Source organism: Lolium perenne, chromosome 2, assembly GCF_019359855.2.
Source record: "Lolium perenne isolate Kyuss_39 chromosome 2, Kyuss_2.0, whole genome shotgun sequence".
Lineage (NCBI taxonomy): Eukaryota > Viridiplantae > Streptophyta > Magnoliopsida > Poales > Poaceae > Lolium > Lolium perenne.
Genome location: NC_067245.2, coordinates 61,235,519 through 61,261,330, shown reverse-complemented (window position 1 = coordinate 61,261,330; position 25,812 = coordinate 61,235,519). Strand labels below are relative to the sequence as shown.

Sequence of the window (25,812 nt, the reverse complement as noted above, 5' to 3'; positions counted from 1 at the left end):
TATAAATTCTAGTTTATCACACATAATTATATTTTGTATTTGTTTCAACTGATTCAATTATTTTGTCCAGTTAAATAAACAAAGTTGGATCATTTGCTTGCATGAAAGTTCTCCATCCCCCACAAAAAAAGAAAGTTCTCCATGATCTTTGGATTGTAAACTGAGGAACATATTCTAGCTCCACGAATTCAACCCATAACTCAAGACTGAAACACACCTTATATATTAACATGCAACGCTAGATACAAATATTAAAACATGAGATCCAAGTCTTACAAACCACGAGAATATGTAGTTCTACGTTTTATTGGGAATCTATTGTAACCGATGGGAAAACCTACCAGCCAAAACCATATATACTTTGAATTCGAGAGCTGGCTACCAAATTCGAATTCAAAAGTAGGTTTTCCCGCCAGTTACGTAGGATATTGGTGGCACGTCGGCCCCGGTCCGTCCTTTACAATAGCGGAGTTGAGGCATGTGGTGGCGTAGTAGTTTAGAGCTCTCCCAATCTCTTGGCGCATTCCACGCTGCGGTCCAGCGTCTCCTCCACCCCATATCTGTATCTGAACCCTAGTTTCCCAAGCTTGTTGGTGTTGCCCTGCACCCTTACCCCCTCTCCTACCACCCTACAGCATCACCACACAAAAAGTCAATTAATCATTCACGCAACCAATAATACTAAAGTATCTTTTAAGTAATAAGGCATCCATTATAAAAAGAAATACTTGAGAACTCGATCGATCAGATAAATTCACATACTTCTTGAGGAGTATCTTATGCTCGGGGTGTTTGGTAGCGAAGCGGGCGACGTAGTCCTGCATGGTGGGGTATCCAGCGATGCACAAGAACCTGCCAGCCATGGCCGGTTGCTCCATGCAGAAGATGTGTGCATCGCATACATCGTCGATGTCCACCAGCGGCACGGATCCCATGACCGCCTGCATGAACTTGAGGGAGTTGTGGTAGGCCTCGTTGCCAGTGAGCGGCGACACCACCAACGGGATGCTGCTCCACAGGATGGGCTGGATGGTGTCACCGCCGACGAGCCCGCACGCAAGTGTGACCACCTCGAACGCCCTGTCCTCCCCCTTCTCGTTGTACCTCAACAGCTCCTTCTCTGATAGGCTCTTGGATGTCACGTACCCGTCGAGGTGGAAGTTGCTGTAGCCATAGGTAACGTTGAGTGGAGACCAGCATGACTCATTGACAAAGTCCTTGTACCCATCGCCATCCTCCTTGAGCGGCGATGCAGCCAGGCAGGAGGCCGTGTGGATGACGCGCCGCACCGTCTTGGACCGCTCGCACTGTTGCAGGATCATGTGATGGGCGTCCACGATAGCCTCGGTGATGTTCTTGTACTGCACACATAAAAAATAAAAAATAAACAAATAAACAATTTTTTTTAAAAATAGAACTTAGATTTAAAAATCTAAATCCAACATTAAATTACTTTAAATTGATCTTTTAAATAACTTTTACCGACGCTTTTATTTGCGTGCCAATTATTCCTGGATTGGTGCTATTATCGATCAAATAATGGAGTATATGGGTTTAAACACTTCAGTTTCTCGAGAAATAAATCGAGTAAGTAGATTAGATTGATCTAGTTAGGAACAGATTAACATCAGAAATTAGTCTACATGCACCACGAATAACAATTGCGAGGAAACTCCCGTTGAAGCTCGAGCTCCATGTAACTCCTTTTTTAATATAAAATTGAAAATGATATTTACAAGTTTCAAAAAATCCTGAGAAAAAATGCTAGATACACATGAATACGTATTCTAGAATGGTATTAAATCTCAATGATAAAGAACTTATACTTTGGGATACACAAAAATAATAATTTGTCTTAAATATTGAGAGCTTGAAAATGCGTATTGTTCACTGGAAATATGCAGCGGGAGTCCGGTACTCCTGAGCCCGAATTACTATGCACACTAAAATAATGTATTTCCATGCCTCTAAAAAATTTGAACAATTTTTTTTTTTTGTTTGCATAGGGGATGCACGTATGTATGTGCGTGTGATTTTTCCTACTCAAATTTGAAATTATGTAGCTTGGGCAAGAATGATAAGTTTCGAATGAACAATCTGAAGGAAACTCTCTCTTCCCAACTTTTCTCTAACTTAGTGGTCCAAGTACAAGGTAGTTCTTATTGACTGTAGGGTACTCCACGGAGTACTGGAGAAGAGTGCAGGTAATCAACGGCAAGTCGCGACGGTAGTTGTCATCAGTTAATCAAATTCTGGAGTAAAAAACGTGCACAACGTAATATTGAAAGCATGGAGCGACGCCCCCGTTGTTTCGTGCGGAATTTCAGGTCGTTCAAGTCACATCACGTCACAGTTAAACTGCTCCAGCACTCGACTAGCTACGTGCTTTCCACACCGACTATCTACTTCTAGTGCCAATAATAGTCGACCTCTGTCGTTGTCTCCTCTGATATACGTAGTATTAATCTATCCCGGCGGATGGAGTATCTTATCCGTGCGAAACTAGCACGCTAGCTCTTCATTTTCTGGCAAGCAGAATTGGGGTGGGACCTTGCGTCCAAGACAATTGGCAAAGTCAGCTCTCGAGGCCAAGATCAGGGAGCGCTACAGCACTACGGGAGAACCGACGTGTGCCGACGGCCAGGCTATGTGCCGACGGCCAAATGTCGGGGCCGTCGGCACAGAGGCCTCCAGCTACCGGCGACGAAGCTCACCGTCGGCACAGCGGGGCCGTCGGCACAACGCACGGTACACCGACGGCCACCCTCGGCGCAACCTCGGCCGTCGGCACAGCTAGGTGGAGCCCGAAGGTAGCCCACGGCGCAACGGCGGCCGTCGGCACAGCGCCTGACTGCTGGGTCCCCCTGCTTCTGTGCCGACGGTGACCCACGGCACAACGGCGGCCGTCGGCACAGCCAAATATGCACATTTTTTGGTTTTTCCTGTTTTTTTTTGCATCAAAGAGATAATTATTACCCATATAATTATTAATCCATATCATTTTTTTTGTTTATTTATTTCTCACTGCTATTTTGGCGAACCCCTTTGCGAGAAACCTATATATATGTATAAGGGCGGTATAGAACCCCTTCGCCAGAAATCGAACCTCGGAGGGGGTGAATGGCCCACACACGATACAAAATACTTAAGACCCACACACGATACAAAATACTTAAATAACTAGACTCACACACATACCAAAGCGCTTACAGAACTAGACCCACACACGAACCGAAACAGTTAAAGAACTACACCCACACAGAGGAAGCAAAACACTTAAAGAAACTACACCCACACACATGAACCAAAACACTTAAAGAACTAGACCCACACACAAACCAAAGCTTTTAAAGAACTACACCCACACACGAACAAAGCACTTAACACTGGGTCGACACACACATATTAATCAGAGAAGTCGAAATCTTCATCCTCGCTGGGGGTGTCCTCTGAAGCGGTGGTTGTGAGGTTCCACAACCACCGTTCATCATTCTCCCCCCATGTCGACGCCTCTCCTTTGGCGTACTCTGCTTCAACCTCGGCCTTCCTCTGCCGCTTTCCCGCCCTCCTCTCTCTCCTGTACGTCTGCTTCTCCTTCCAGAATGCGCGCGTTGCCTCGACGTCTCCGGGATGGTCTCTGCGCCACTGTGCCATGAACTGCTCGTCCGCCTCGGTGGTATCAATCCGCCGCTGGCCAGCCCTGTACCGCCGCGCTTCACCCTGTGAGCGAAGTAGTGGCTCGATGAGAGACTACGAGCTTCCGTCGAGACCCTGACCTCCGGGAAGTTCATTTCGTGGCGCGGCCGGCCAAACCTCCAAGCCGCAACGTCGTATGCGCGGGCAGCAGCCTCCTTCGTGTAGAAGGTGCCGAGCCACACACGCGTACCACCGGCGGTGATTTCAGCCGCGAAATGTCCCGCAGGCCGCAGGCGACGCCGATGAAGCCCGGGGTGCTACGGCGACGAGGAGCCATCTCAGCGGCAGCTCAGCTCAGAGGATTTTGTGGTTCTATTGGATGAGAGAAGTGATGAAGGGAGAAATGTTGCTGGTGCTGTTAGTGGAGAAGCCATGGCTATATAGCGGCCGACGAGGGGCTGAAACGGCGGGAAAACATGGCGGGAGAGAATGGGCGGGAAAGGGTGGGCGGGAAAAAAGGGCGGGAGAGAAGCAGCGGGAAAGGGTGGGCGGGAAAAAAGGGCGGGAGAGAAGGAGCGGGAAAGGGTGGGCGGGAAAAAAGGGCGGGAGAGAAGCAGCGGGAAAAGGGTGGGCGGGAAAAAAGGGCAGGAGAGATTCAGCATGAATAGGGTGGACCTCCCTCGGAGGTGAACCGGAGAGAACCTTGGGATCATAGGGGATGGTACTTGTTTCCACATGTACCTATGACCTAAGCAAGCTCAAACGTAGGCATACGCCCACCGGGGGACCCCCGATGGGATGCAGTCAAAGGGGTAGACGACGCGGTCAACAGAACTAGGGTTTCGTCGTAAATCGAGCATCGGACCTAGGAATGGCCCCAAAAGTTGTGTGTGTCCACATGGCATGCACAAAAGTGATTTTAGATGGTTCTATATCCAATGCTACCCCCCCGGGTGTGCCCGGCTTCTCGGACATGGGCTTCCTACACATAGGCAGATTCTGCATGTATAGGGGGGAACTCCCTCGGAGGTGAACCGGAGAGAACCTTGGGATCATAGGGGATGGTACTTGTTTCCACATGTACCTATGACCTAACCAAGCTCAAACGTAGGCATACGCCCACCGGGGGACCCCCGATGGGATGCAGTCAAAGGGGTAGACGACGCGGTCAACAGAACTAGGGTTTCATCAGAAATCGAGCATCGGACCTAGGGAATGGCCCCAAAAGTTGTGTGTGTCCACATGGCATGCACAAAAGTGATTTAAGATGGTTCTATATCCAATGCTACCCCCCCGGGTGTGCCCGGCTTCTCGGACATGGGGTTCCTACACTTAGGCAGATTCTGCATGTATAGGGGGAACTCCCTCGGAGGTGAACCGGAGAGAACCTTGGGATCATAGGGGATGGTACTTGTTTCCACATGTACCTATGACCTAACCAAGCTCAAACGTAGGCATACGCCCACCGGGGACCCCGATGGGATGCGATCAAAGGGGTAGACGACGCGGTCAACATAACTAGGGTTTCGTCAGAAATCGAGCATCGGACCTAGGGAATGGCCCCAAAAGTTGTGTGTGTCCACATGGCATGCACAAAAGTGATTTGAGATGGTTCTATATCCAATGCTACCCCCTCCGGGTGTGCCCGGCTTCTCGGACATGGGCTTCCTACACATAGGCAGATTCTGCATGTATAGGGGGAACTCCTCGGAGGTGAACCGGAGAGAACCTTGGGATCATAGGGGATGGTACTTGTTTCCACATGTACCTATGACCTAACCAAGCTCAAACGTAGGCATACGCCCACCGGGGACCCCGATGGGATGCGATCAAAGGGGTAGACGACGCGGTCAACGTAACTAGGGTTTCATCAGAAATCGAGCATCGGACCTAGGGAATGGCCCCAAAAGTTGTGTGTGTCCACATGGCATGCACAAAAGTGATTTAAGATGGTTCTATATCCAATGCTACCCCCCGGGTGTGCCCGGCTTCTCGGACATGGGGTTCCTACACTTAGGCGGTCTGCATGTATAGGGGGAACTCCCTGAGGTGAACCGGAGAGAACCTTGGGATCATAGGGGATGGTACTTGTTTCCACATGTACCTATGACCTAACCAAGCTCAAACGTAGGCATACGCCCACCGGGGACCCCGATGGGATGCGATCAAAGGGGTAGACGACGCGGTCAACGTAACTAGGGTTTCGTCAAATCGAGCATCGGACCTAGGGAATGGCCCCAAAAGTTGTGTGTGTCCACATGGCATGCACAAAAGTGATTTGAGATGGTTCTATATCCAATGCTACCCCTCCGGGTGTGCCCGGCTTCTCGGACATGGGGTTCCTACACATAGGCAGGTCTGCATGTATAGGGGGAACTCCCTCGGAGGTGAACCGGAGAGAACCTTGGGATCATAGGGGATGGTACTTGTTTCCACATGTACCTATGACCTAACCAAGCTTAAACGTAGGCATACGCCCACCGGGGACCCCGATGGGATGCGATCAAAGGGGTAGACGACGCGGTCCAACGGTAACTAGGGTTTCGTCGTAAATCGAGCATCAGACCTAGGGAATGGCCCCAAAAGTTGTGTGTGTCCACATGGCATGCACAAAAGTGATTTGAGATGGTTCTATATCCAATGCTACCCCCTCCGGGTGTGCCCGCTTCTCGGACATGGGGTTCCTACACTTAGGCGGATTCTCGCATGTATAGGGGGAACTCCTCGGAGGTGAACCGGAGAGAACCTTGGGATCATAGGGGATGGTACTTGTTTCCACATGTACCTATGACCTAACCAAGCTCAAACGTAGGCATACGCCCACCGGGGACCCCGATGGGATGCGATCAAAGGGGTAGGCAGACGCGGTCAACGTAACTAGGGTTTCGTCGAAATCGAGCATCGGACCTAGGGAATGGCCCCAAAAGTTGTGTGTGTCCACATGGCATGCACAAAAGTGATTTGAGATGGTTCTATATCCAATGCTACCCCTCCGGGTGTGCCCGCTTCTCGGACATGGGGTTCCTACACATAGGCGTATTCTCGCATGTATAGGGGGAACTCCCTCGGAGGTGAACCGGAGAGAACCTTGGGATCATAGGGGATGGTACTTGTTTCCACATGTACCTATGACCTAACCAAGCTAAAACGTAGGCATACGCCCACCGGGGACCCCGATGGGATGCGATCAAAGGGGTAGACGACGCGGTCAACAGAACTAGGGTTTCGTCAGAAATCGAGCATCGGACCTAGGGAATGGCCCCAAAAGTTGTGTGTGTCCACATGGCATGCACAAAAGTGATTTAAGATGGTTCTATATCCAATGCTACCCCCCGGGTGTGCCCGGCTTCTCGGACATGGGGTTCCTACACTTAGGCGGTCTCGCATGTATAGGGGGAACTCCCTGAGGTGAACCGGAGAGAACCTTGGGATCATAGGGGATGGTACTTGTTTCCACAAGTACCTATGACCTAACCAAGCTTAAACGTAGGCATACGCCCACCGGGGACCCCGATGGGATGCGATCAAAGGGGTAGACGACGCGGTCAACGTAACTAGGGTTTCGTCGTAAATCGAGCATCGGACCTAGGGAATGGCCCCAAAAGTTGTGTGTGTCCACATGGCATGCACAAAAGTGATTTGAGATGGTTCTATATCCAATGCTACCCCCTCCGGTGTGCCCGGCTTCTCGGAGATGGGGTTCCTACACTTAGGCGGTCTGCATGTATCGGGGAACTCCCTCGGAGGTGAACCGGAGAGAACCTTGGGATCATAGGAGATGGTACTTGTTTCCACATGTACCTATGACCTAACCAAGCTCAAACGTAGGCATACGCCCACCGGGGACCCCGATGGGATGCGATCAAAGGGGTAGACGACGCGGTCAACAGAACTAGGGTTTCGTCAGAAATCGAGCATCAGACCTAGGGAATGGCCCCAAAAGTTGTGTGTGTCCACATGGCATGCACAAAAGTGATTTAAGATGGTTCTATATCCAATGCTACCCCCCCGGGTGTGCCCGGCTTCTCGGACATGGGGTTCCTACACTTAGGCGGGTCTGCATGTATGAGGGGGAACTCCCTCGGAGGTGAACCGGAGAGAACCTTGGGATCATAGGGGATGGTACTTGTTTCCACATGTACCTATGACCTAACCAAGCTCAAACGTAGGCATACGCCCACCGGGGACCCCGATGGGATGCGGTCAAAGGGGTAGACGGCGCGGTCAACGAACTAGGGTTTCGTCAGAAATCGAGCATCGGACCTAGGGAATGGCCCCAAAAGTTGTGTGTGTCCACATGGCATGCACAAAAGTGATTTGAGATGGTTCTATATCCAATGCTACCCCCTCCGGGTGTGCCCGGCTTCTCGGACATGGGGTTCCTACACATAGGCGGGTCTGCATGTATAGGGGAACTCCTCGGAGGTGAACCGGAGAGAACCTTGGGATCATAGGGGATGGTACTTGTTTCCACATGTACCTATGACCTAACCAAGCTTAAACGTAGGCATACGCCCACCGGGGACCCCGATGGGATGCGATCAAAGGGGTAGACGACGCGGTCCAACGTAACTAGGGTTTCGTCGTAAATCGAGCATCGGACCTAGGGAATGGCCCCAAAAGTTGTGTGTGTCCACATGGCTTGCACAAAAGTGATTTGAGATGGTTCTATATCCAATGCTACCCCCTCCGGTGTGCCGGCTTCTCGGAGATGGGGTTCCTACACATAGGCGGATTCTGCATGTATAGGGGGAACTCCCTCGGAGGTGAACCGGAGAGAACCTTGGGATCATAGGGGATGGTACTTGTTTCCACATGTACCTATGACCTAACCAAGCTCAAACGTAGGCATACGCCCACCGGGGACCCCCGATGGGATGCGATCAAAGGGGTAGACGACGCGGTCCAACGTAACTAGGGTTTCGTCGTAAATCGAGCATCGGACCTAGGGAATGGCCCCAAAAGTTGTGTGTGTCCACATGGCATGCACAAAAGTGATTTGAGATGGTTCTATATCCAATGCTACCCCCTCCGGGTGTGCCCGCTTCTCGGACATGGGGTTCCTACACATAGGCGGTCTGCATGTATAGGGGGAACTCCCTCGGAGGTGAACCGGAGAGAACCTTGGGATCATAGGGGATGGTACTTGTTTCCACATGTACCTATGACCTAACCAAGCTTAAACGTAGGCATACGCCCACCGGGGGACCCCGATGGGATGCGATCAAAGGGGTAGACGACGCGGTCAATGTAACTAGGGTTTCGTCGAAATCGAGCATCGGACCTAGGGAATGGCCCCAAAAGTTGTGTGTGTCCACATGGCATGCACAAAAGTGATTTGAGATGGTTCTATATCCAATGCTACCCCCACCGGTGTGCCCGGCATCTCGGAGAAGGGGTTCCTACACTTAGGCGGTCTCGCATGTATAGGGGGAACTCCCTGAGGTGAACCGGAGAGAACCTTGGGATCATAGGGGATGGTACTTGTTTCCACATGTACCTATGACCTAACCAAGCTCAAACGTAGGCATACGCCACCGGGGGACCCCGATGGGATGCGATCAAAGGGGTAGACGACGCGGTCAACAGTAACTAGGGTTTCGTCGTAAATCGAGCATCGACCTAGGGAATGGCCCCAAAAGTTGTGTGTGTCCACATGGCATGCACAAAAGTGATTTAAGATGGTTCTATATCCAATGCTACCCCCGGGTGTGCTCGGCTTCTCGGACATGGGGTTCCTACACTTAGGCGGTCTGCATGTATAGGGGGAACTCCCTCGGAGGTGAACCGGAGAGAACCTTGGGATCATAGGGGATGGTACTTGTTTCCACATGTACCTATGACCTAACCAAGCTCAAACGTAGGCATACGCCCACCGGGGACCCCGATGGGATGCGATCAAAGGGGTAGACGGCGCGGTCAACGAGACTAGGGTTTCGTCAAATCGAGCATCGGACCTAGGGAATGGCCCCAAAAGTTGTGTGTGTCCACATGGCATGCACAAAAGTGATTTGAGATGGTTCTATATCCAATGCTACCCCTCCGGGTGTGCCCGGCTTCTCGGCCATGGGGTTCCTACACTTAGGCGGTCTGCATGTATAGGGGAACTCCCTGAGGTGAACCGGAGAGAACCTTGGGATCATAGGGGATGGTACTTGTTTCCACATGTACCTATGACCTAACCAAGCTCAAACGTAGGCATACGCCCACCGGGGACCCCGATGGGATGCGATCAAAGGGGTAGACGACGCGGTCAACGTAACTAGGGTTTCGTCAGAAATCGAGCATCGGACCTAGGGAATGGCCCCAAAAGTTGTGTGTGTCCACATGGCATGCACAAAAGTGATTTAAGATGGTTCTATATCCAATGCTACCCCCCCGGGTGTGCCCGGCTTCTCGGACATGGGGTTCCTACACTTAGGCGGTCTGCATGTATAGGGGAACTCCCTGAGGTGAACCGGAGAGAACCTTGGGATCATAGGGGATGGTACTTGTTTCCACATGTACCTATGACCTAACCAAGCTCAAACGTAGGCATACGCCCACCGGGGACCCCGATGGGATGCGATCAAAGGGGTAGACGACGCGGTCAACGTAACTAGGGTTTCGTCGAAATCGAGCATCGGACCTAGGGAATGGCCCCAAAAGTTGTGTGTGTCCACATGGCATGCACAAAAGTGATTTGAGATGGTTCTATACCCAATGCTACCCCTCCGGGTGTGCCCGGCTTCTCGGACATGGGGTTCCTACACATAGGCGGATTCTCGCATGTATAGGGGGAACTCCCTCGGAGGTGAACCGGAGAGAACCTTGGGATCATAGGGGATGGTACTTGTTTCCACATGTACCTATGACCTAACCAAGCTTAAACGTAGGCATACGCCCACCGGGGACCCCGATGGGATGCAACAAAGGGGTAGACGACGCGGTCAACGTAACTAGGGTTTCGTCGTAAATCGAGCATCGGACCTAGGGAATGGCCCCAAAAGTTGTGTGTGTCCACATGGCATGCACAAAAGTGATTTGAGATGGTTCTATATCCAATGCTACCCCCACCGGTGTGCCGGCTTCTCGGAGATGGGGTTCCTACACTTAGGCAGATTCTGCATGTATAGGGGGGAACTCCCTCGGAGGTGAACCGGAGAGAACCTTGGGATCATAGGGGATGGTACTTGTTTCCACATGTACCTATGACCTAACCAAGCTCAAACGTAGGCATACGCCCACCGGGGGACCCCCGATGGGATGCAGTCAAAGGGGTAGACGACGCGGTCCATGAGAACTAGGGTTTCGTCAGAAATCGAGCATCAGACCTAGGGAATGGCCCCAAAAGTTGTGTGTGTCCACATGGCATGCACAAAAGTGATTTAAGATGGTTCTATATCCAATGCTACCCCCCCGGGTGTGCCCGGCTTCTCGGACATGGGGTTCCTACACTTAGGCAGATTCTGCATGTATAGGGGGAACTCCCTCGGAGGTGAACCGGAGAGAACCTTGGGATCATAGGGGATGGTACTTGTTTCCACATGTACCTATGACCTAACCAAGCTCAAACGTAGGCATACGCCCACCGGGGGACCCCGATGGGATGCAGTCAAAGGGGTAGACGGCGCGGTCAACAGAACTAGGGTTTCGTCAGAAATCGAGCATCGGACCTAGGGAATGGCCCCAAAAGTTGTGTGTGTCCACATGGCATGCACAAAAGTGATTTGAGATGGTTCTATATCCAATGCTACCCCCTCCGGGTGTGCCCGGCTTCTCGGACATGGGGTTCCTACACATAGGCAGATTCTGCATGTATAGGGGGGAACTCCCTCGGAGGTGAACCGGAGAGAACCTTGGGATCATAGGGGATGGTACTTGTTTCCACATGTACCTATGACCTAACCAAGCTCAAACGTAGGCATACGCCCACCGGGGGACCCCCGATGGGATGCAGTCAAAGGGGTAGACGACGCGGTCAACAGAACTAGGGTTTCGTCAGAAATCGAGCATCGGACCTAGGGAATGGCCCCAAAAGTTGTGTGTGTCCACATGGCATGCACAAAAGTGATTTGAGATGGTTCTATATCCAATGCTACCCCCTCCGGGTGTGCCCGGCTTCTCGAACTAAGTAACCTGTAGTAAAAAACAGCCTGTGCCGACGGCCGTCGGCACAGCATCATGCCAACTAAGTAACCTAGTAGAACAAGTGCTTACTCCTATTCTATTCTTATTTTTTGTAGTAAATAGTGACAATATTTATTTAAAAAAATAAAAAGGAAAATAAAAAATAAAATAAAAAAATAAAAAAAACAGCCTGTGCCGACGGTCACCGTCGGCACAAACTCACCGTCGGCACAGGTGGGTGGACATAATCAGATCGGCGCGCGCGGCCCGACCACCTCATCCACACCCCCACCCCCGGCCCGCCCTCAGTCACGCCCCCACCCCCGCGCCGCCGCCGTCTCCGGCCGCCACCCGCCGCCACGCCCGGCCGCCTCGCCTCCGCCACCACCCGCCGCCACGCCCGGCCGCCCTCGCCTCCGCCACCACACGCCGACGCCCGGCCACCCTCGCCCGCCCTCTTCCTCCGCCACCACCCGCCGAGGCCCGGCCGCCCTCGCCTCGCCGCGTCGGCAGCCGCCGCCCGCCGCTGCAGCCCGCCCCGCCCGACCCCCTCGCCTCCGCCACCACCCGCCGACGCCCGGCCGCTCTTCCTCCGCCACCACCCGCCGACGCCCGGCCGCCCTCGCCTCCGCCGCGTCGGCAGCAGCCCCGCCGCGCCTGCAGCCGCCCCGCCCCGACCCCCCTCGCCTCCGCCGCGCCTGCAGCGCCGCCTCGCCCCGGCCCCCCTCGCCTCCGCTGCCCCTGCCCGCCTCGCCCCGGTAATTTTTCTTCTTTTTATTTTTATTTTTGTGTCTATTTGGTAGTTAGTTAGTTATTGAGTAGTTAATAGTTAGGGAAAATTGAAATGGAAAATGAAATTGAAAATGAAATTGAAATTGAAATGCTAGTTGAAAAAGATATTGAAATGCTAATTGAAAATAAAAATTGAAATGCTAAATGAAATTGAAATTGAAATGCTAATTGAAAATGAAAATCAAATTGAAATGCTAAATGAAAATAAAATTGAAATGCAAAATGAAATTGAAATTGAAATGCTAATTGAAATTGAAAATGAAATCTATTTAGCGATGAATTTGCATTGACAAATTTTTATTATTTGAACTAGGTCCCGTAGTGAGCACCCCGCGTGACGACCCCGGATCTTGCGGCGCATCTCTACGGCCGTCGACATCGCCGGTTGTTCGACTACTTCCTCTACAGCCGAGGGTGAGCTGAATTGCCGACTCCCCCTTCGCATTTTTTATGTCACTAGATTTCATTTCTCCGTCAAGTCGCGTAACCTAGGTGTCAATTCCCGTCCGCAAGCGTTACGCGGATAAATATGCATTAGTGGTCAGCATATTTTGAACCGTAATGCTTGTGGCATTTACGGGACAGTCGCCGGACCCGTAGTTGGGTACGTTTTCCATGTTCTGCTCGGGTGCGAGACAGGATTTCGTCAGCGCCTCCCTGTTGTTCTCCGGATGCACATCCTCTCGGCTTTTTGCCGAGACGTGTATCGGGAGAGCAGCGGGGAGGTGCTGCCGAAATTCTGTCTCGCACCCGAGCAGAACGTGGAGAACGTGCCAACTACGGGTCCGGGGGCTGCTAGGAGCCCACCTAGTAGAGATGTAGGTTGATGCACGCGTTTTCGCCGGTAGAAAAATAAAAATATGATGCATTCAATTTCATGCTACTATTTGTTGTTTGTCACGCAATAAAGCAGGATGGCTGATAATGAGTGGATGTACAGTGGCCGTGTTAGTTCGACTCAAGTGACAGATGAATGGAAATGGAAGACCGATTTGTTAGTGAAGGAGTTAGCTCGTGGTTCGAAGGGGATTGTTCGTCCCCGTTGCCCTTGCAATGTCTGCAGGAGGCGTCATCCTAAGGATATTCTAGAGATGACTAAACACCTTTGGTGGAATGGGTATATGCGTGACTACGACCCGCCGGTCGACTTTTCTCGGCACGAACGTGATAGAGGTGAGGTGATGCGGCAGCGGATCGATGGCAATGAGAACGATGGCATCTTAAACTTGCTAGATGATCTTCGGGATGCTGACATGCCAGAGTTACCATGGGACGAACAGTCTGAACCGGAGGAACCGCCTGAACCGGAGGGACCGCCACAACCGGAGGAACTTCCAGAGGAGGAACCTGAGCCAACCGCGAGGGCCTTCATTGATATGATGGCCTCAGCTAGGAGGCCTCTATACCCGGGTGCAAAAATGTCTCAACTTGATGGCATCACGCACTTGCTAGCCGACAAGTGCATGTTTGAGAGTACTCGAGCATCCTTTGAAAAGACTCTGAGCACAGTAGGTAACATGTTGCCTGAAGGTCATTGCTTGCCCAAGACCATGTACGAAACGAAGAAAATCTTGAAAGCATTGAAAATGGATTATGTAACATATGATGTCTGTCCAAAACTTTGCCTTTTGTTTTGGAAAGACTATGCGGATGACAAGTACTGTGCCAAGTGTGGTCACTCTAGGTATCATGAGGTAGATGTAGGCAATGGTCAGAAGAGGCAGACAAAGGTAGCCATAAAGATTCTTCGTTATCTCCCATTCATCAAAAGAATCCAGCGGCTTTACATGTTCGAGGAGACTGCCAAGCAGATGACATGGCATAAGACCGGGATAAGATTGCAAGACGAGAAGAAACGGGTACCCATGGTACATCCATCTGATGGTCAATCATGGAAGCGCTTCGATCAAAAGCACCCAAATGAGGCAAGTGAGGCTCGGAATGTTAGAATTGCGATAGCAACCGATGGATTCAACCCATATGGTATGTCGACTGCCGCGTACAGCTGCTGGCCCGTGTTTGTTATTCCGCTCAATCTCCCTCCCGGAGTCGTAATGCAAAGGAAGAACATATTCTTGTCGATGATCCTTCCAGGGCCTGAATATCCAGGGAAGAAATTGAGTGTCTTAATGCAACCACTTGTGGATGATTTGCACCACTCGTGGCATCACGGTACATTGACATACGACCGAGCATCAAAGAGAAACTTCATCATGAAAGTTTGGTTCCACTATTCGATGCATGACCTACCCGGGTACGCCCTATTCTGTGGGCATAGTACAGCTGGTAAGTTTCCATGCCCAAAGGTGTGCGGCACGAACTAGAATTCAGGCACCTAAAAGCTGGACACAAATATGTTGCCTTTGACAAACACCGCAAGTTCCTCAGTCCAGGGCATCGGTTCAGATCTGACAAGAAAAACTTCACGAAAGGCGTAGTTGTGCTTGAACATAAAGAAATACCAAAGTTCAATGGTGCAACCGTTGATGCGAGCTACGTGCTCTCCAGCCTAGTAAGGAACCCGGCCACCAATTTGAGGGATATGGTAAAACGCACAACTGGACTCACATAGCAGGCATAACAGAGCTCGAGTATTACAAGGACCTTGAACTTCCCCATAATATCGATATGATGCACACCGAAAAGAATTGTGGGGAGGCATTCCTTAACACCGCCGCAACATACCAGGCAAGTCAAGGGATAATGTTTCAGCTAGAGTCGATATTGAGGAGATATGTGACAGGGTGGCTCTACACATGCAGCCTCCTGAGGGCAATCGAAAAGGTTGGTTAAAGCCGCATGCCAAGTACTGTCTTGATAGCGCCGACAAGAAGGAGGCATTTACGTGGCTCAAATATGACGTGATGTTCCCGATGGTTATTGTTCGAATATGAGTAAGGGAGTCAATCTTGCTACAGGAAAAATAAACGGGCTCAAGAGTCACGACTATCATATATGGATTGAGCGGCTGATGCCGGTGATGCTTCGAGGGTATCTCCCGATCATGTCTCGAGTGCTTGCGGAGGTGAGCCATTTTTTCCGCACGGTCTGTGCTAAGCAGATATGTACCGAGGTGATTGAGAAGCTGCAGCAGCAAGTGCCGGACATGCTATGCAAGTTAGAGATGATATTCCCCCCAGGCTTCTTCACTCCGATGTTACATCTCATCGTGCATCTCGCCAACGAGGCACTCTTGGGGGGACCGGTGCGATATCGTTGGCAGTTTTGTATTGAGAGGGAGTTCAAATATATTCGGTACAAATGTGGAAACAAAAATAAGATTGAAGCATGCATAGCTGAGGCAACTCTCCTCCATGAGATGGCAGACGCCACGACAATGTACTATGCCAATGATGTGCCCACTAAGCATAACCCGGTCGCTCGGTACAATTCCGATGAGCCCAACCGTGACCCAAAGCTCTTGCTCTTCAAATATCCCGGTGGCAAGGCCGGTGCCTCAAAAGTGGAGAACATTTCGCCGTAAGAGAAGGATTGCATAATGCTTTACGTGCTTATGAACATGGAGGAAGTGGTCGATTTCATGAGGTAAAATGATGAACCAATTACTTTGGAACCAGTAACTTGGTTTTGGTCTAATACGTATTTTCTCCTTTCAGCCAATTCCATGATGAAATGTGGTCAGGAAGAAATGGTCCCACTCCCACGCAAGTGGTACACTCTTCTCGAAAGAGGGTGCCCCGCCCTTAAATAAAAGCTTCGTGAACTGGTTCCATGAAAAAGTAATTTCTCAAATGTTCCTCTTACTTTGCAATCCGTGACTTGTCTTATTACACGTAACTAATGCACAAAATAATCTGAACTGAACTTGTAGGGAGCTGATCCCAACGTTGAGATGACAGATGAGTTGAGATGCGTTTGCCCGGGTTTTAACGGTAGCGTCCCTACGCATGAGGAGTATGATGTAAATGGGTATCGCTTCCATACGGAGTTTCACCGTAAGAACCGGCCTAATGCAAAAACAATAAATACTGGGGTCTACACCCATGAGCCGATGATCTTGATTACTATGGAAGGTTACAAAAGGTATACGAGTTGACGTTCAACAACGCAAACATAGAACTCAAGCTCTTTGTGTTCAAATGCCACTGGTTTGACCCACACGGTGGAATGAGAAGCACCCCTTCCATTGGTTTAGTTGAAGTTAGGCCTACAACCACCTACAGCGGATCCGACGTCTATGTTGTGGCTCACCAAACCAAGCAAGTTTATTATTTGTCCTACCCATGTCAGAATGAGGAACTCATGGGCTGGGAAGTCGTGTTCCAGGTATCGCCACATGGTAAGCTACCCATCCCCTCCGAGGACGATTACAACAACATTGACCCGGTAACATATGAGGGAATTTTCTATCAAGAGGAAGAGCAGTTCGGGGCTCTTCAAATAGACATAGGTCTTCAGGATCTCCACAACGATGTACAAATGCGTGGTGAGACCGTGGTGGACCCGAAGGACATAGCTATGCTCACCAAGCGCCATGCGAGCAAAGACAACATTGTCGAGACTCAACCGGAACCCAATGCCGACCATGAATACTCATATGATACTGATTTTGATAGTGAGGCTGAGAACCCAATGCCTAGAGATGAGAGTGGTGATGAATGGTGAGGGTCTTTTATGCTTAGTACCTACATTATCATTATGCTTAATACATACATTTGTCATTATGCTTAGTACCTACATTATCATTATGCTTAATACATACATTTGTCATTATGCTTAATACCTACATTTTTCATTATGCTTAGTACCTATATTTGTCATTATGCTTATTAATTTTCAACATGCTTATTAATTATTTTCTCTTTTTCTTATGCAGGTAATTGCCCAATATGAGCGGACGGAAGGCATCATCGAGCTCCTTGCTTGATCAGATGCATCAGCGGAAGCCAGGGCCGGGTGCTTCCAGACGGAGTGCAAGACCCATTATTCCCACCCGGCGTTACGAAGACGCAGACGGAGGACGGGGAGGACGAGGGGGAGGACGAGCTGGAGGACGAGGGGGAGGACGAGCTGGAGGACGAGGGGGAGGACGAGCTGGAGGACGAGGGGGGAATGCACAGCTCCTTCTAGCTGACATTCCCTCTGCTTCTGGCTCAGTGGCTTCACGATCGGCCCGGACGAGGAGGAGGACACTAGGGAGGAGGAGGAGGACACTAGGGAGGAGGAGGAGGAGTCTAGGGACGAGGAGGCTTCGACGGAGATGGCTCCAAAGAAGTTGCGGATTCGTGGGGAAGCGCAGGTTCCCGATGAGAGTAAGGAACCTGCTACGGAGGATGAGAAGTGGCTCCTTGTCCCAGGAAAGATAGAGTAAGTAGTAAGGTGATTTCATTTTCGTTATGACACTTAGCATTTTCTAATGTTTGATAATTGTGCAGGAATTTCACATACACGGGGAAGAATGTCCGCGTGCCAGGGAGTCTGATTGGAGCTGCTATTAGGAAGTGCGGCCGGGGATGTACACTCCGGTCCTTGGGGCGAGTCCAAGCTAGCCTACACTTGGGAAGACTATGAGATAGCGCCTTACCCTGGCTTTGCTTCCGCCGCCGACGCCGTGATCAAGAAGTTTTGGGTACGTAATGCATACTCTTTGGGTTTCGTTCATATGTAGTTGATAACCACACCGTGATAACTCATGCCTCTCACACTTTCTGTTATGCTTGATTGCAGCGCAACTACAGGGTGGCGACTGAGCATAAGGATAGGGCGGACGTGGTGCTCCGTAACATGTGTCGGAAGTTGACACGGCAGCAGTGGTACAACCAGAGGATCACGTGCATCGGCCACTTCTATGCTGAGCAGGGCGTAAGGTACACAAAGCCTGAGATTGTGCAGGGACTCGCCCCGGCTATGACGATAGATGACTTCATGTCGGTAAGTAATTGTCAATGCGATTCTATGTACCGCGGCTAACTTGCAACTATATTGTTTGTTCTTCAAATGAGTTTTGATTTTGCAGGTTGTACCACATTGGGCTGATAATAATAAGAGGGCCGCCTTCATGGAGTTGGTCAAGAATTGGGTCGGCGAAAACCCCGATTTCAAGGCCGTGAGCGACCGGAACAAGGCCAACCGTGGTTCTCAGGGAACACACACTGCGGGGAGCAGCAGCACCGATCGCTATCGGGAGCGTCTGGTACATATAAAAATGGAAACAAGCTGCATTTTTTTGATTTTCGATGATATGCATAACATTTGTTTTGTGATGCAGGGGAAGAAGCTCGGGAGGGAACTTGGTGAGATGGAAGCGTGGACGCACATGAAGCTGGTGACGCCCGGTCCGAACGAGCCTCGGCCCGCGCCTGAGATGTACTACGGCAAGGCCAAAGAGAACAAGGAAAGATACTGCGAGGAGTACGCCAAGCTCCATCCAGAGGTGGAGGACCCTATGACCGAGCCGGTCGACGAGGTGGCGATGATGCTGGCGGGGTACGGCCAGCCGCATGGACGTCCTGCCTGCCTTGCTGGGGGTTTCAAGCCTCAGAGGAACTTCACGCAGATCAAGGCTACCCTCCCCTCCGGCAGCTACGCTACCTCCTCGCGGACTACATGCCGTTCTCGGGTAGAGGTTGATGTAAGTCATCCACACTTTCATCCTCTGTTTTGACTCTTGTTCCTGAATGGCTATGTTGATGAGACGCATTATTTCTGAAATTGTAGACTCAGCTCGAGGAGGCCTATGCAGTAGCTTACGAGGAGTATCTCGAGAAGGTTAAGGAGCATGACCTTGTGAAAGATGCCTATGTCCAGTGGACGAGCAACCAGATGGCGGTAAGTTTCAATCTCTATGGTTGCAAAACATCATAAGTCCCCATGTTTGAATCTGAGCTATCTCTCCCGTTTCTTGCAGAGTTTCACTCGGTTCATGATGACTGGAGTGCGAGAGGAACCACTCCCAGAGCCACCTCATCCGGGGCCGACGCCAGTGTTCCCGTCCAAGGAGGAGTTCTATATCATGTACAAGCGTCAGCGTCAGTTGACCCCGGTAAGTTGCTAACTTGGCTAAGTTGCTAACTTGGTGTGACATGGCTAAGTTGCTAACTCCCTCCAACATGTAGGGATTGGGAGAATCCGGGAACGACACTCCTTGTGGTACGCCGATGCACCCCGGTCGCCATTCTCCTGGTGCTTCACGAACCTCGGCATTTTTTCTGGTTCCGGTGGCTCTCGTCGTGGTTCTACCTCCCCGAGCACCGTCGAGATACAGCGGCCTCACTTCACCCACTCGGAGCTAGATCGTCTGTAGCTAGATCGTCACTCGGGTGGTGCACCACCATAGTTTCTACATTGTACTAGCACATGATGACACGCTCCATCTTTGTAGTGGATCCGGTGTATGTACCATGGTCTTGTATGCTATATTTGTGCTATTTGTGAGATTTGATGCTATATTTGTGAGATTTGGTGCTATACGGTGATATCTGTGTGCTATATGGTGATATATATGTTACTGCATATTCAATCCTATAATATGTGCATTTTCTGCGATTTTCTGAGCAAACGAGGCCAAATTGGCAAAAATCAGAAAAAACTGGGCCTGGCTGTGCCGACGGTGTCACCGTCGGCACAGGCCCGTAGCTGTGCCAAATGGCAGGGTCTGTGCCGACGGTGACACCGTCGGCACAGCCAGGCCCAGTTTCGCGCGATTTTCCAGTTTGAACAGCCACCGTTTTGCCGCCATTCTGGGAAAAAAAAAAGAAAATTGTGCCGACGGTTACACCGTCGGCACAGCTGGGGACGTTGACGGCGCCGGCGTGACGGCTGGTTGGCTGTGCCGACGATGAGACGGCCGACGGCCACCGTCCAGCCGTCGGCGTACGGCTGTGCCGACGGTGAAGTTCTGTGCCGACGGTGCACGCGCAGACCCCGACGCCTGCTGTGCCGACGGGGAGACGCCGACGGTGACCGTCGGCAGAGACGGTGCCGACGGTGAACGTTGTTGTGCCGACGGTGCGGGGCCGTCGGTGTAGCTGGTCGTCCCCGTAGTGCAGCCACAGCGACAACGAGACAAGGGTACCGAAAAAAAAAAAGAGACAAGGGAACCGCGCGCGAATTAACAAGTGCGCACGCGATCACTCGCCTGGTTACACTTGAATTGCAGCGGCGGTAGGAGTAGCTAGGACCAAGTCAGTTTAGTGTTTAGTCGGTGACTGCAAATATTTTATGTGATAAGGCATCTTCCGGTGCTCTACCCTGTATATAAAAGTTTCTTAGATTTCTTAATTACGGGTAGCCGTTTCTTGGAACAGAATTTGCCATATCTAATTTTGGCGGGGTTGGGTAGCCTCAAACTATAAGAGCAGGCCACCTAAAATAAACATAAGAAAATGTTCGTTTTGATCCTTTTATGATATCCAGATCGCCTCAGATTGTGCGGCTGTAAACCGGAGCATTGGAGAAGCCAATAACGAAAGGTACGCCATGATCATTACTGAAACGAGGTGATTTTAATGGGGCTCGATGAAGGACGGAAAGAGTGGAGCAGGGGAAGAGGCAACCGGCTGTTCGTTTGACTTAAAACAAAGATGAAGAGGCCGAAGCATCCGAGGTGGGGAGCAAAGTAGGCCAAATGCGTTTCAAGTTTGGATGCACAGAAGATGAATCAAACAGTCGGCGACGGCCGCTTGTCTGCCTCACTAATCATGCCCTGTTCCTTCTTTCAATTTTCTACGAGGAAAGACAGCACCGGCCGTTTCATTTCCGTGGAATTATGTGAGGAAAGGGAGTGACACGTTGTCAAAATATATAGTGGATGCAGGTGACAGCTAATGTGAATAATTGAGGTGATGTGGCTTGCTTGCATGTTGAGAGAAATCAACTTAATGGGTTGCTCCTATTTAGATATTATAGATAAATAGGCGAACGAGACGAGACACCACTTCTAGTGGCTCGTCATGAAGGGAGGCAGCCCGGTACATATGCACAACACATTGCTAGGACTTCGGTTGATTTAGATTGCGGAAGATACATGCAGGTTTTGGAGCCCCGGGGTTATGTAAAATTTTATGCAGTTTAAATAATAAAGGTCGGGTGGTTTAGTAAAAGTTAAAACTACGTAACAGCGAGGAACCAGGCTTTTCGTCTTCCAATATAGGTTTTCTGAATTCAAATTGTGCAGATTCAAAATAGTATGATAATTTGAAATTTACCATGGACATTCTAAATATACTAGGGAAGCTCGACGTAGTTTTATTTACTGTAAAACAATTGAGACCTTTTGAGGCAAGTTTAAAGCCGGTTTACGGTTTTAAATTTCCTGAATGCAATTTTTTCTTCATACAACTCAAGAAATATGTGAATATTTTTGGGGCCTAAAAACATTCTAAGACTACTCATAGTGGAAGTAACATAGCTAGTAACATCACACATCTCAAGACATTTTGGTAACATGGCATGATAATAAATGAAGAAAGAGAGTGGGGTGGTAACTAGCTATGTTACCATAACATCACACTTCTCAAGACAAGATGAGTCTACAATTTAATAAGAGCATGTACAATAAGTCCTAGTCAGCTGGCTAAAAGGATTAAAATAATATATTGTTGTCTAGTTGGAGGAGAGAGAGGAGGAGAGAGAAGAGGAGTGAGCTCTTATGCAAGAGCTAGCTCTAGCACGTGCTTCTAGGCACTATGTGAGAGTGAATGGTGGGCCATGCACTAATAAAGTTGTATAATTTTATAGCTTACTATTGTACATGTTGGCTCTAAGATGACTATAGATGACATGACACTTGGCTTATAGCCAACAGTTGGCTCTACTATTAAACTTGCTCTAAATATAACATGTATGACACCACATATAAGTAACTATCCACTATGAAGGTGGTAACATGAGGTAGTAACATGCACCATGTTACTACTCTATGTTACTCCTCACTATGACTAGTCTAAATTAATCCGCAGCAACTCGCATGGACATATTTACTAGTTTAACACCTTATATGCAGTTGCTTTTTCCACGGCAACTTCTAAACTTCCAGGGCCAGTAGCAATCAAAGCTGATTCGCAAAAAAAAGTAGCAATCAAAGCCCGTCGTTATCGTATGCGATTAATCTACCGTATCGATCGGTCCGGTATCTCTCATCCGTGCAAAACTAACACGCTTCACTGATATATATTTTCTGAAGCTGCATATCAGGGCGGGGCGATCGACCATATATATCCTTGTTGCCAGCGAGCGTGAAAGCTTACAAAACAGCAAAGTCAGCGACCGAGACTAGAAAGAGAACGCTACGCTCTAAGACAACGAGACAAAGGAACGGCGCGCAATTTAAGGACTGCGCACGACGATATCTAGCCCGGTAGCACTCTAATTGCAGCGGGCGTAGGAGACCACTTCAGTTTAGTCGGTGATCCTAGTACTAGTTTATGCTAAGCTAGGCATCTTTCGGTGCTCTACCCTTCATAACAGTTTCTTAGAATTGTCCTTCTATATTACTATGTATGTACTATAAGGCATCTTCCAGTTGTCTACCCCTGTGTATACCAGGTTTTTAGAACTGTCATGTATATACAGTATGGAATTTTGTGTGAGATGGCATCGAACTAACGTGAAAGAGAGAGAAAGTTCTGCTAGATACAGTCTCAACTCTCATTCGCAAACTAACGCATCAGTTGATTGCTAGCCGCTGTCTCCAATCGCAGGAGAGAAGAAATAATGGGTGGCAGTGGAAAAGATACAGGCCACATATCGATCGAACAAGGCACGGATCGATTTGTTGGTCAATCGATCGATCGATGAAGCCACCGTACGTACTGAAGCTTCTCAATCGATCGATCATAGTGGTGGCGTTACCTTGGTGCTGGTGGCGTCGTGCAGAAGCGGGGTGGCGACGAGGAAGATGAACTCGCAGCCCTGGATGGCCGGCTCGAAGGTGGCGGCGTTGTAGACGTCCGCCTGGAACAGCGTCAGCCGCTCCGCCGCGCCAGGGAGCGCCTTCAGGAGCGCCGTCTTCTTCTCATCACCTGTACTCACGCATGCGACGAGACTAATCAGTTGCAACTACACGCGTGTGATCGATAACTTTGGGAGATCTCGAAGGTTACACAGGTGTTGCATGTATGGGCTTACGGAGGTTTCTCAGGGTGGCGTGGACGATGAAGCCTCGCTCCAGGAGCTTCTTCACGAGCCAGGCCGCGATGTAGCCGGCGGCTCCGGTGACGCACACCCTGCTCATCATCTCTCCTCCCTTGTTGTCTCGGACTACTATACTCCTCTTAGCAGTATACTGTACGTGTTCTCCCCTCCCCTCTGGAACTGCGTCTATGCATCCGTGGCCTGTGCTGCCTCTTTAAGTAAGCTAACGGCCTCACGCTGGCTCGAGAGGCTTCAGGCAGCATCGCTCGTCATGGTTCCCGAGACCTACTTCTCACCTGCTTCCTCTGGCTACCAGACAAATTTGCATGAGATTATTAATTTCTTGATGTTTTCTACTGCAATAAGTAGCTACCGAGGCAGGTGAAAACTTTGCAAAGATCGAGCTATCGTTCATCCAAACAATGTACACGACACCATCATGTTTTCTTCTTTTTATTTTTTGCCTTCTATTGCTTTTTCGACAAAGAGCATATATTAATATCGGAGATACCAATTACATCAACAACGCATTGCCTTAGCGGCCTTACGGATGCACACAACTAAAAAAGAAAAAAAATTACAGAAAAAAAGTCCCGCTACGGTAGTTTAATCCTTGAAACTGCAGCACTAACACCACCAAGACAACACCATAGGTCCAACTTCTTCAAAAGCGGCGTCTTCAAGAAGGGAACAGTGCACAAGCGCTGTCGTCGCCCGATCAAAAATCTGGGTTTTCACCCTGAAGAAGGCCCTCACTCTCAAAATAATGCCTTCAACAAAATCATTTCCACGCACAACCAATTAAGGCCAGACCTTTGATTTTCACCCTGAAAGGTAAGCCTTTGGTTTTCTCCTGCGCAGTCGTCCCCACTTGCATGTCGCTGCTCCAAGACATGAAACACCAAGCCAACTCCTGCTTGCCCCAAAGAATGGAACCTCCATTGCTAGTCCTCAGATCTCGGCTTTCATGATATTCTCTGCCAGCACCATGGAACGAGAACATGACCCATGATATTAACAGCCAGCAGAGCTTCGAAGCGATCCCTTTGAAACCAAACGGCCAGAGTAAAACACGGGTGCGCACGACCGAGTCCCACCCGATCTAGCAGTCTCCAGGCATGAATCGTCCATGGAAGATCGCCGGCGGCGCCTCCCGAAACTCGTCACTCTAGCCAAATCAAAGGGGACATAGCTTTGGCAGATCATCATATTGACACAAATTGAAATCCTAGGACCGCTGCCTTTATTCAGGTCGCGCCCCCATGCCGACGACCATCCCAGGCTGGCCAAGGCTGCCGCCGGAGAGACCAAGCGCAGATTGCGTAGTCCGGAGACACCGAACACGCCTGGGCCCCACCGCATCCGAGAGCCAGACCTTCACCGCCGGCCGCCGAGAGGCTAGGAGAAGACGACCTACGGTTCCCCTGCAGCCCGCTCCCACCCCTCCCTCCGCCACCGGCAGGGCACACCACCCAGATCAGCCCACCACCCACGGCCGCACAACACATCGGGAGCCCGGCGCACCGGACACTGCCGAAGCGCGCCAAGAGCAAGGGAGGAGAGCCGCTGATAACCCACAAGTATAGGGGATCGCAACAGTCTTCCAGGGAAGTAAAACCCAAATTTATTGATTTGACACAAGGGGAGGTAAAGAATACTTATAAGCCTTAACAACTGAGTTGTCAATTCAGCTGCACCTGGAAAAGCACTAGCAACAGGGGTGATGTGAAAGTAGCAGTAATATGAGAGCAGTAGTAACAGTAACACAGCAGCAGTAATAGCAATATGAGAGCAATGGCACCAGAAGATAGTTGATACTACTTCCAATTACATGTAGAACAAGTATATGATGATGAGGGATGGACCGGGGTTCCCAGCGATCTACACTAGTGGTAACTCTCCAATAACAAGTGACAAGTGTTGGGTGAACAAATTACAGTTGGGCAATTGATAGGATTGATAAGGCATTAAGAAAGAATATCAAGATCATTAATCATGTAGGCATGTTTTCCAATTATAGTCGTACGTGCTCGCAATGAGAAACTTGCACAACATCTTTTGTCCTACCAGCCGGTGGCAGCCGGGCCTCAAGGGAATCTACTGGATATTAAGGTACTCCTTTTAATAGAGCACCGGAGCAAAGCATTAACACTCCGTGAAAACATGTGTCCCTCACATCAC

At 50.0% G+C, this 25,812-nt stretch overlaps 2 protein-coding genes and 1 long non-coding RNA gene across 3 annotated transcripts; 2 read left to right on the top strand and 1 right to left on the bottom strand.

Moving 5' to 3' along the window:
• Positions 1-203: 203 nt before the first annotated feature.
• Positions 204-23,828, bottom strand: LOC127332738 (NADPH HC-toxin reductase 1). Its single transcript, XM_051359070.2, has 4 exons — positions 23,626-23,828; positions 23,350-23,519; positions 763-1,361; positions 204-629 (listed from the first exon to the last, which is right to left on the bottom strand). Exons 1-4 carry the CDS (start codon positions 23,732-23,734, stop codon positions 497-499), a joined length of 1,011 nt encoding a protein of 336 aa, XP_051215030.1. The 5' UTR covers positions 23,735-23,828; the 3' UTR covers positions 204-496.
• On the top strand, positions 12,427-17,645 carry LOC139835158 (uncharacterized). Its single transcript, XR_011750887.1, has 3 exons — positions 12,427-12,503; positions 12,851-12,951; positions 17,375-17,645. It is a non-coding gene; the product is annotated as an uncharacterized lncRNA (long non-coding RNA).
• LOC139835073 (uncharacterized) lies at positions 18,038-22,526 on the top strand. The gene is made up of 9 exons (XM_071825057.1): positions 18,038-18,127; positions 18,226-18,429; positions 18,515-18,691; positions 18,767-19,129; positions 19,216-19,326; positions 19,406-19,540; positions 19,614-19,709; positions 20,914-20,969; positions 22,502-22,526. The coding sequence occupies exons 2-9, from the start codon at positions 18,283-18,285 to the stop codon at positions 22,524-22,526; spliced, it is 1,110 nt and encodes a 369-aa protein (XP_071681158.1). The 5' UTR covers positions 18,038-18,127; positions 18,226-18,282.
• Positions 23,829-25,812: the final 1,984 nt, after the last annotated feature.

Excerpts from the sequence above, each read along its gene's own strand:
- LOC139835073 (XM_071825057.1), top strand. The coding sequence starts at position 18,283 with ATGTGTCGGAAGTTGACACGGCAGCAGTGGTACAACCAGAGGATCACG. Across the intron at positions 19,130-19,215 it reads GTTCTCGGGTAGAGGTTGAT|ACTCAGCTCGAGGAGGCCTA; the intron begins GTAAGTCATCCA and ends CTGAAATTGTAG. Across the intron at positions 19,327-19,405 it reads GGACGAGCAACCAGATGGCG|AGTTTCACTCGGTTCATGAT; the intron begins GTAAGTTTCAAT and ends CGTTTCTTGCAG.
- LOC127332738 (XM_051359070.2), bottom strand. The coding sequence starts at position 23,734 with ATGATGAGCAGGGTGTGCGTCACCGGAGCCGCCGGCTACATCGCGGCC. Across the intron at positions 1,362-23,349 it reads ACGACGCCACCAGCACCAAG|TACAAGAACATCACCGAGGC; the intron begins GTAACGCCACCA and ends TTATGTGTGCAG. Across the intron at positions 630-762 it reads CATAAGATACTCCTCAAGAA|GGTGGTAGGAGAGGGGGTAA; the intron begins GTATGTGAATTT and ends GTGATGCTGTAG.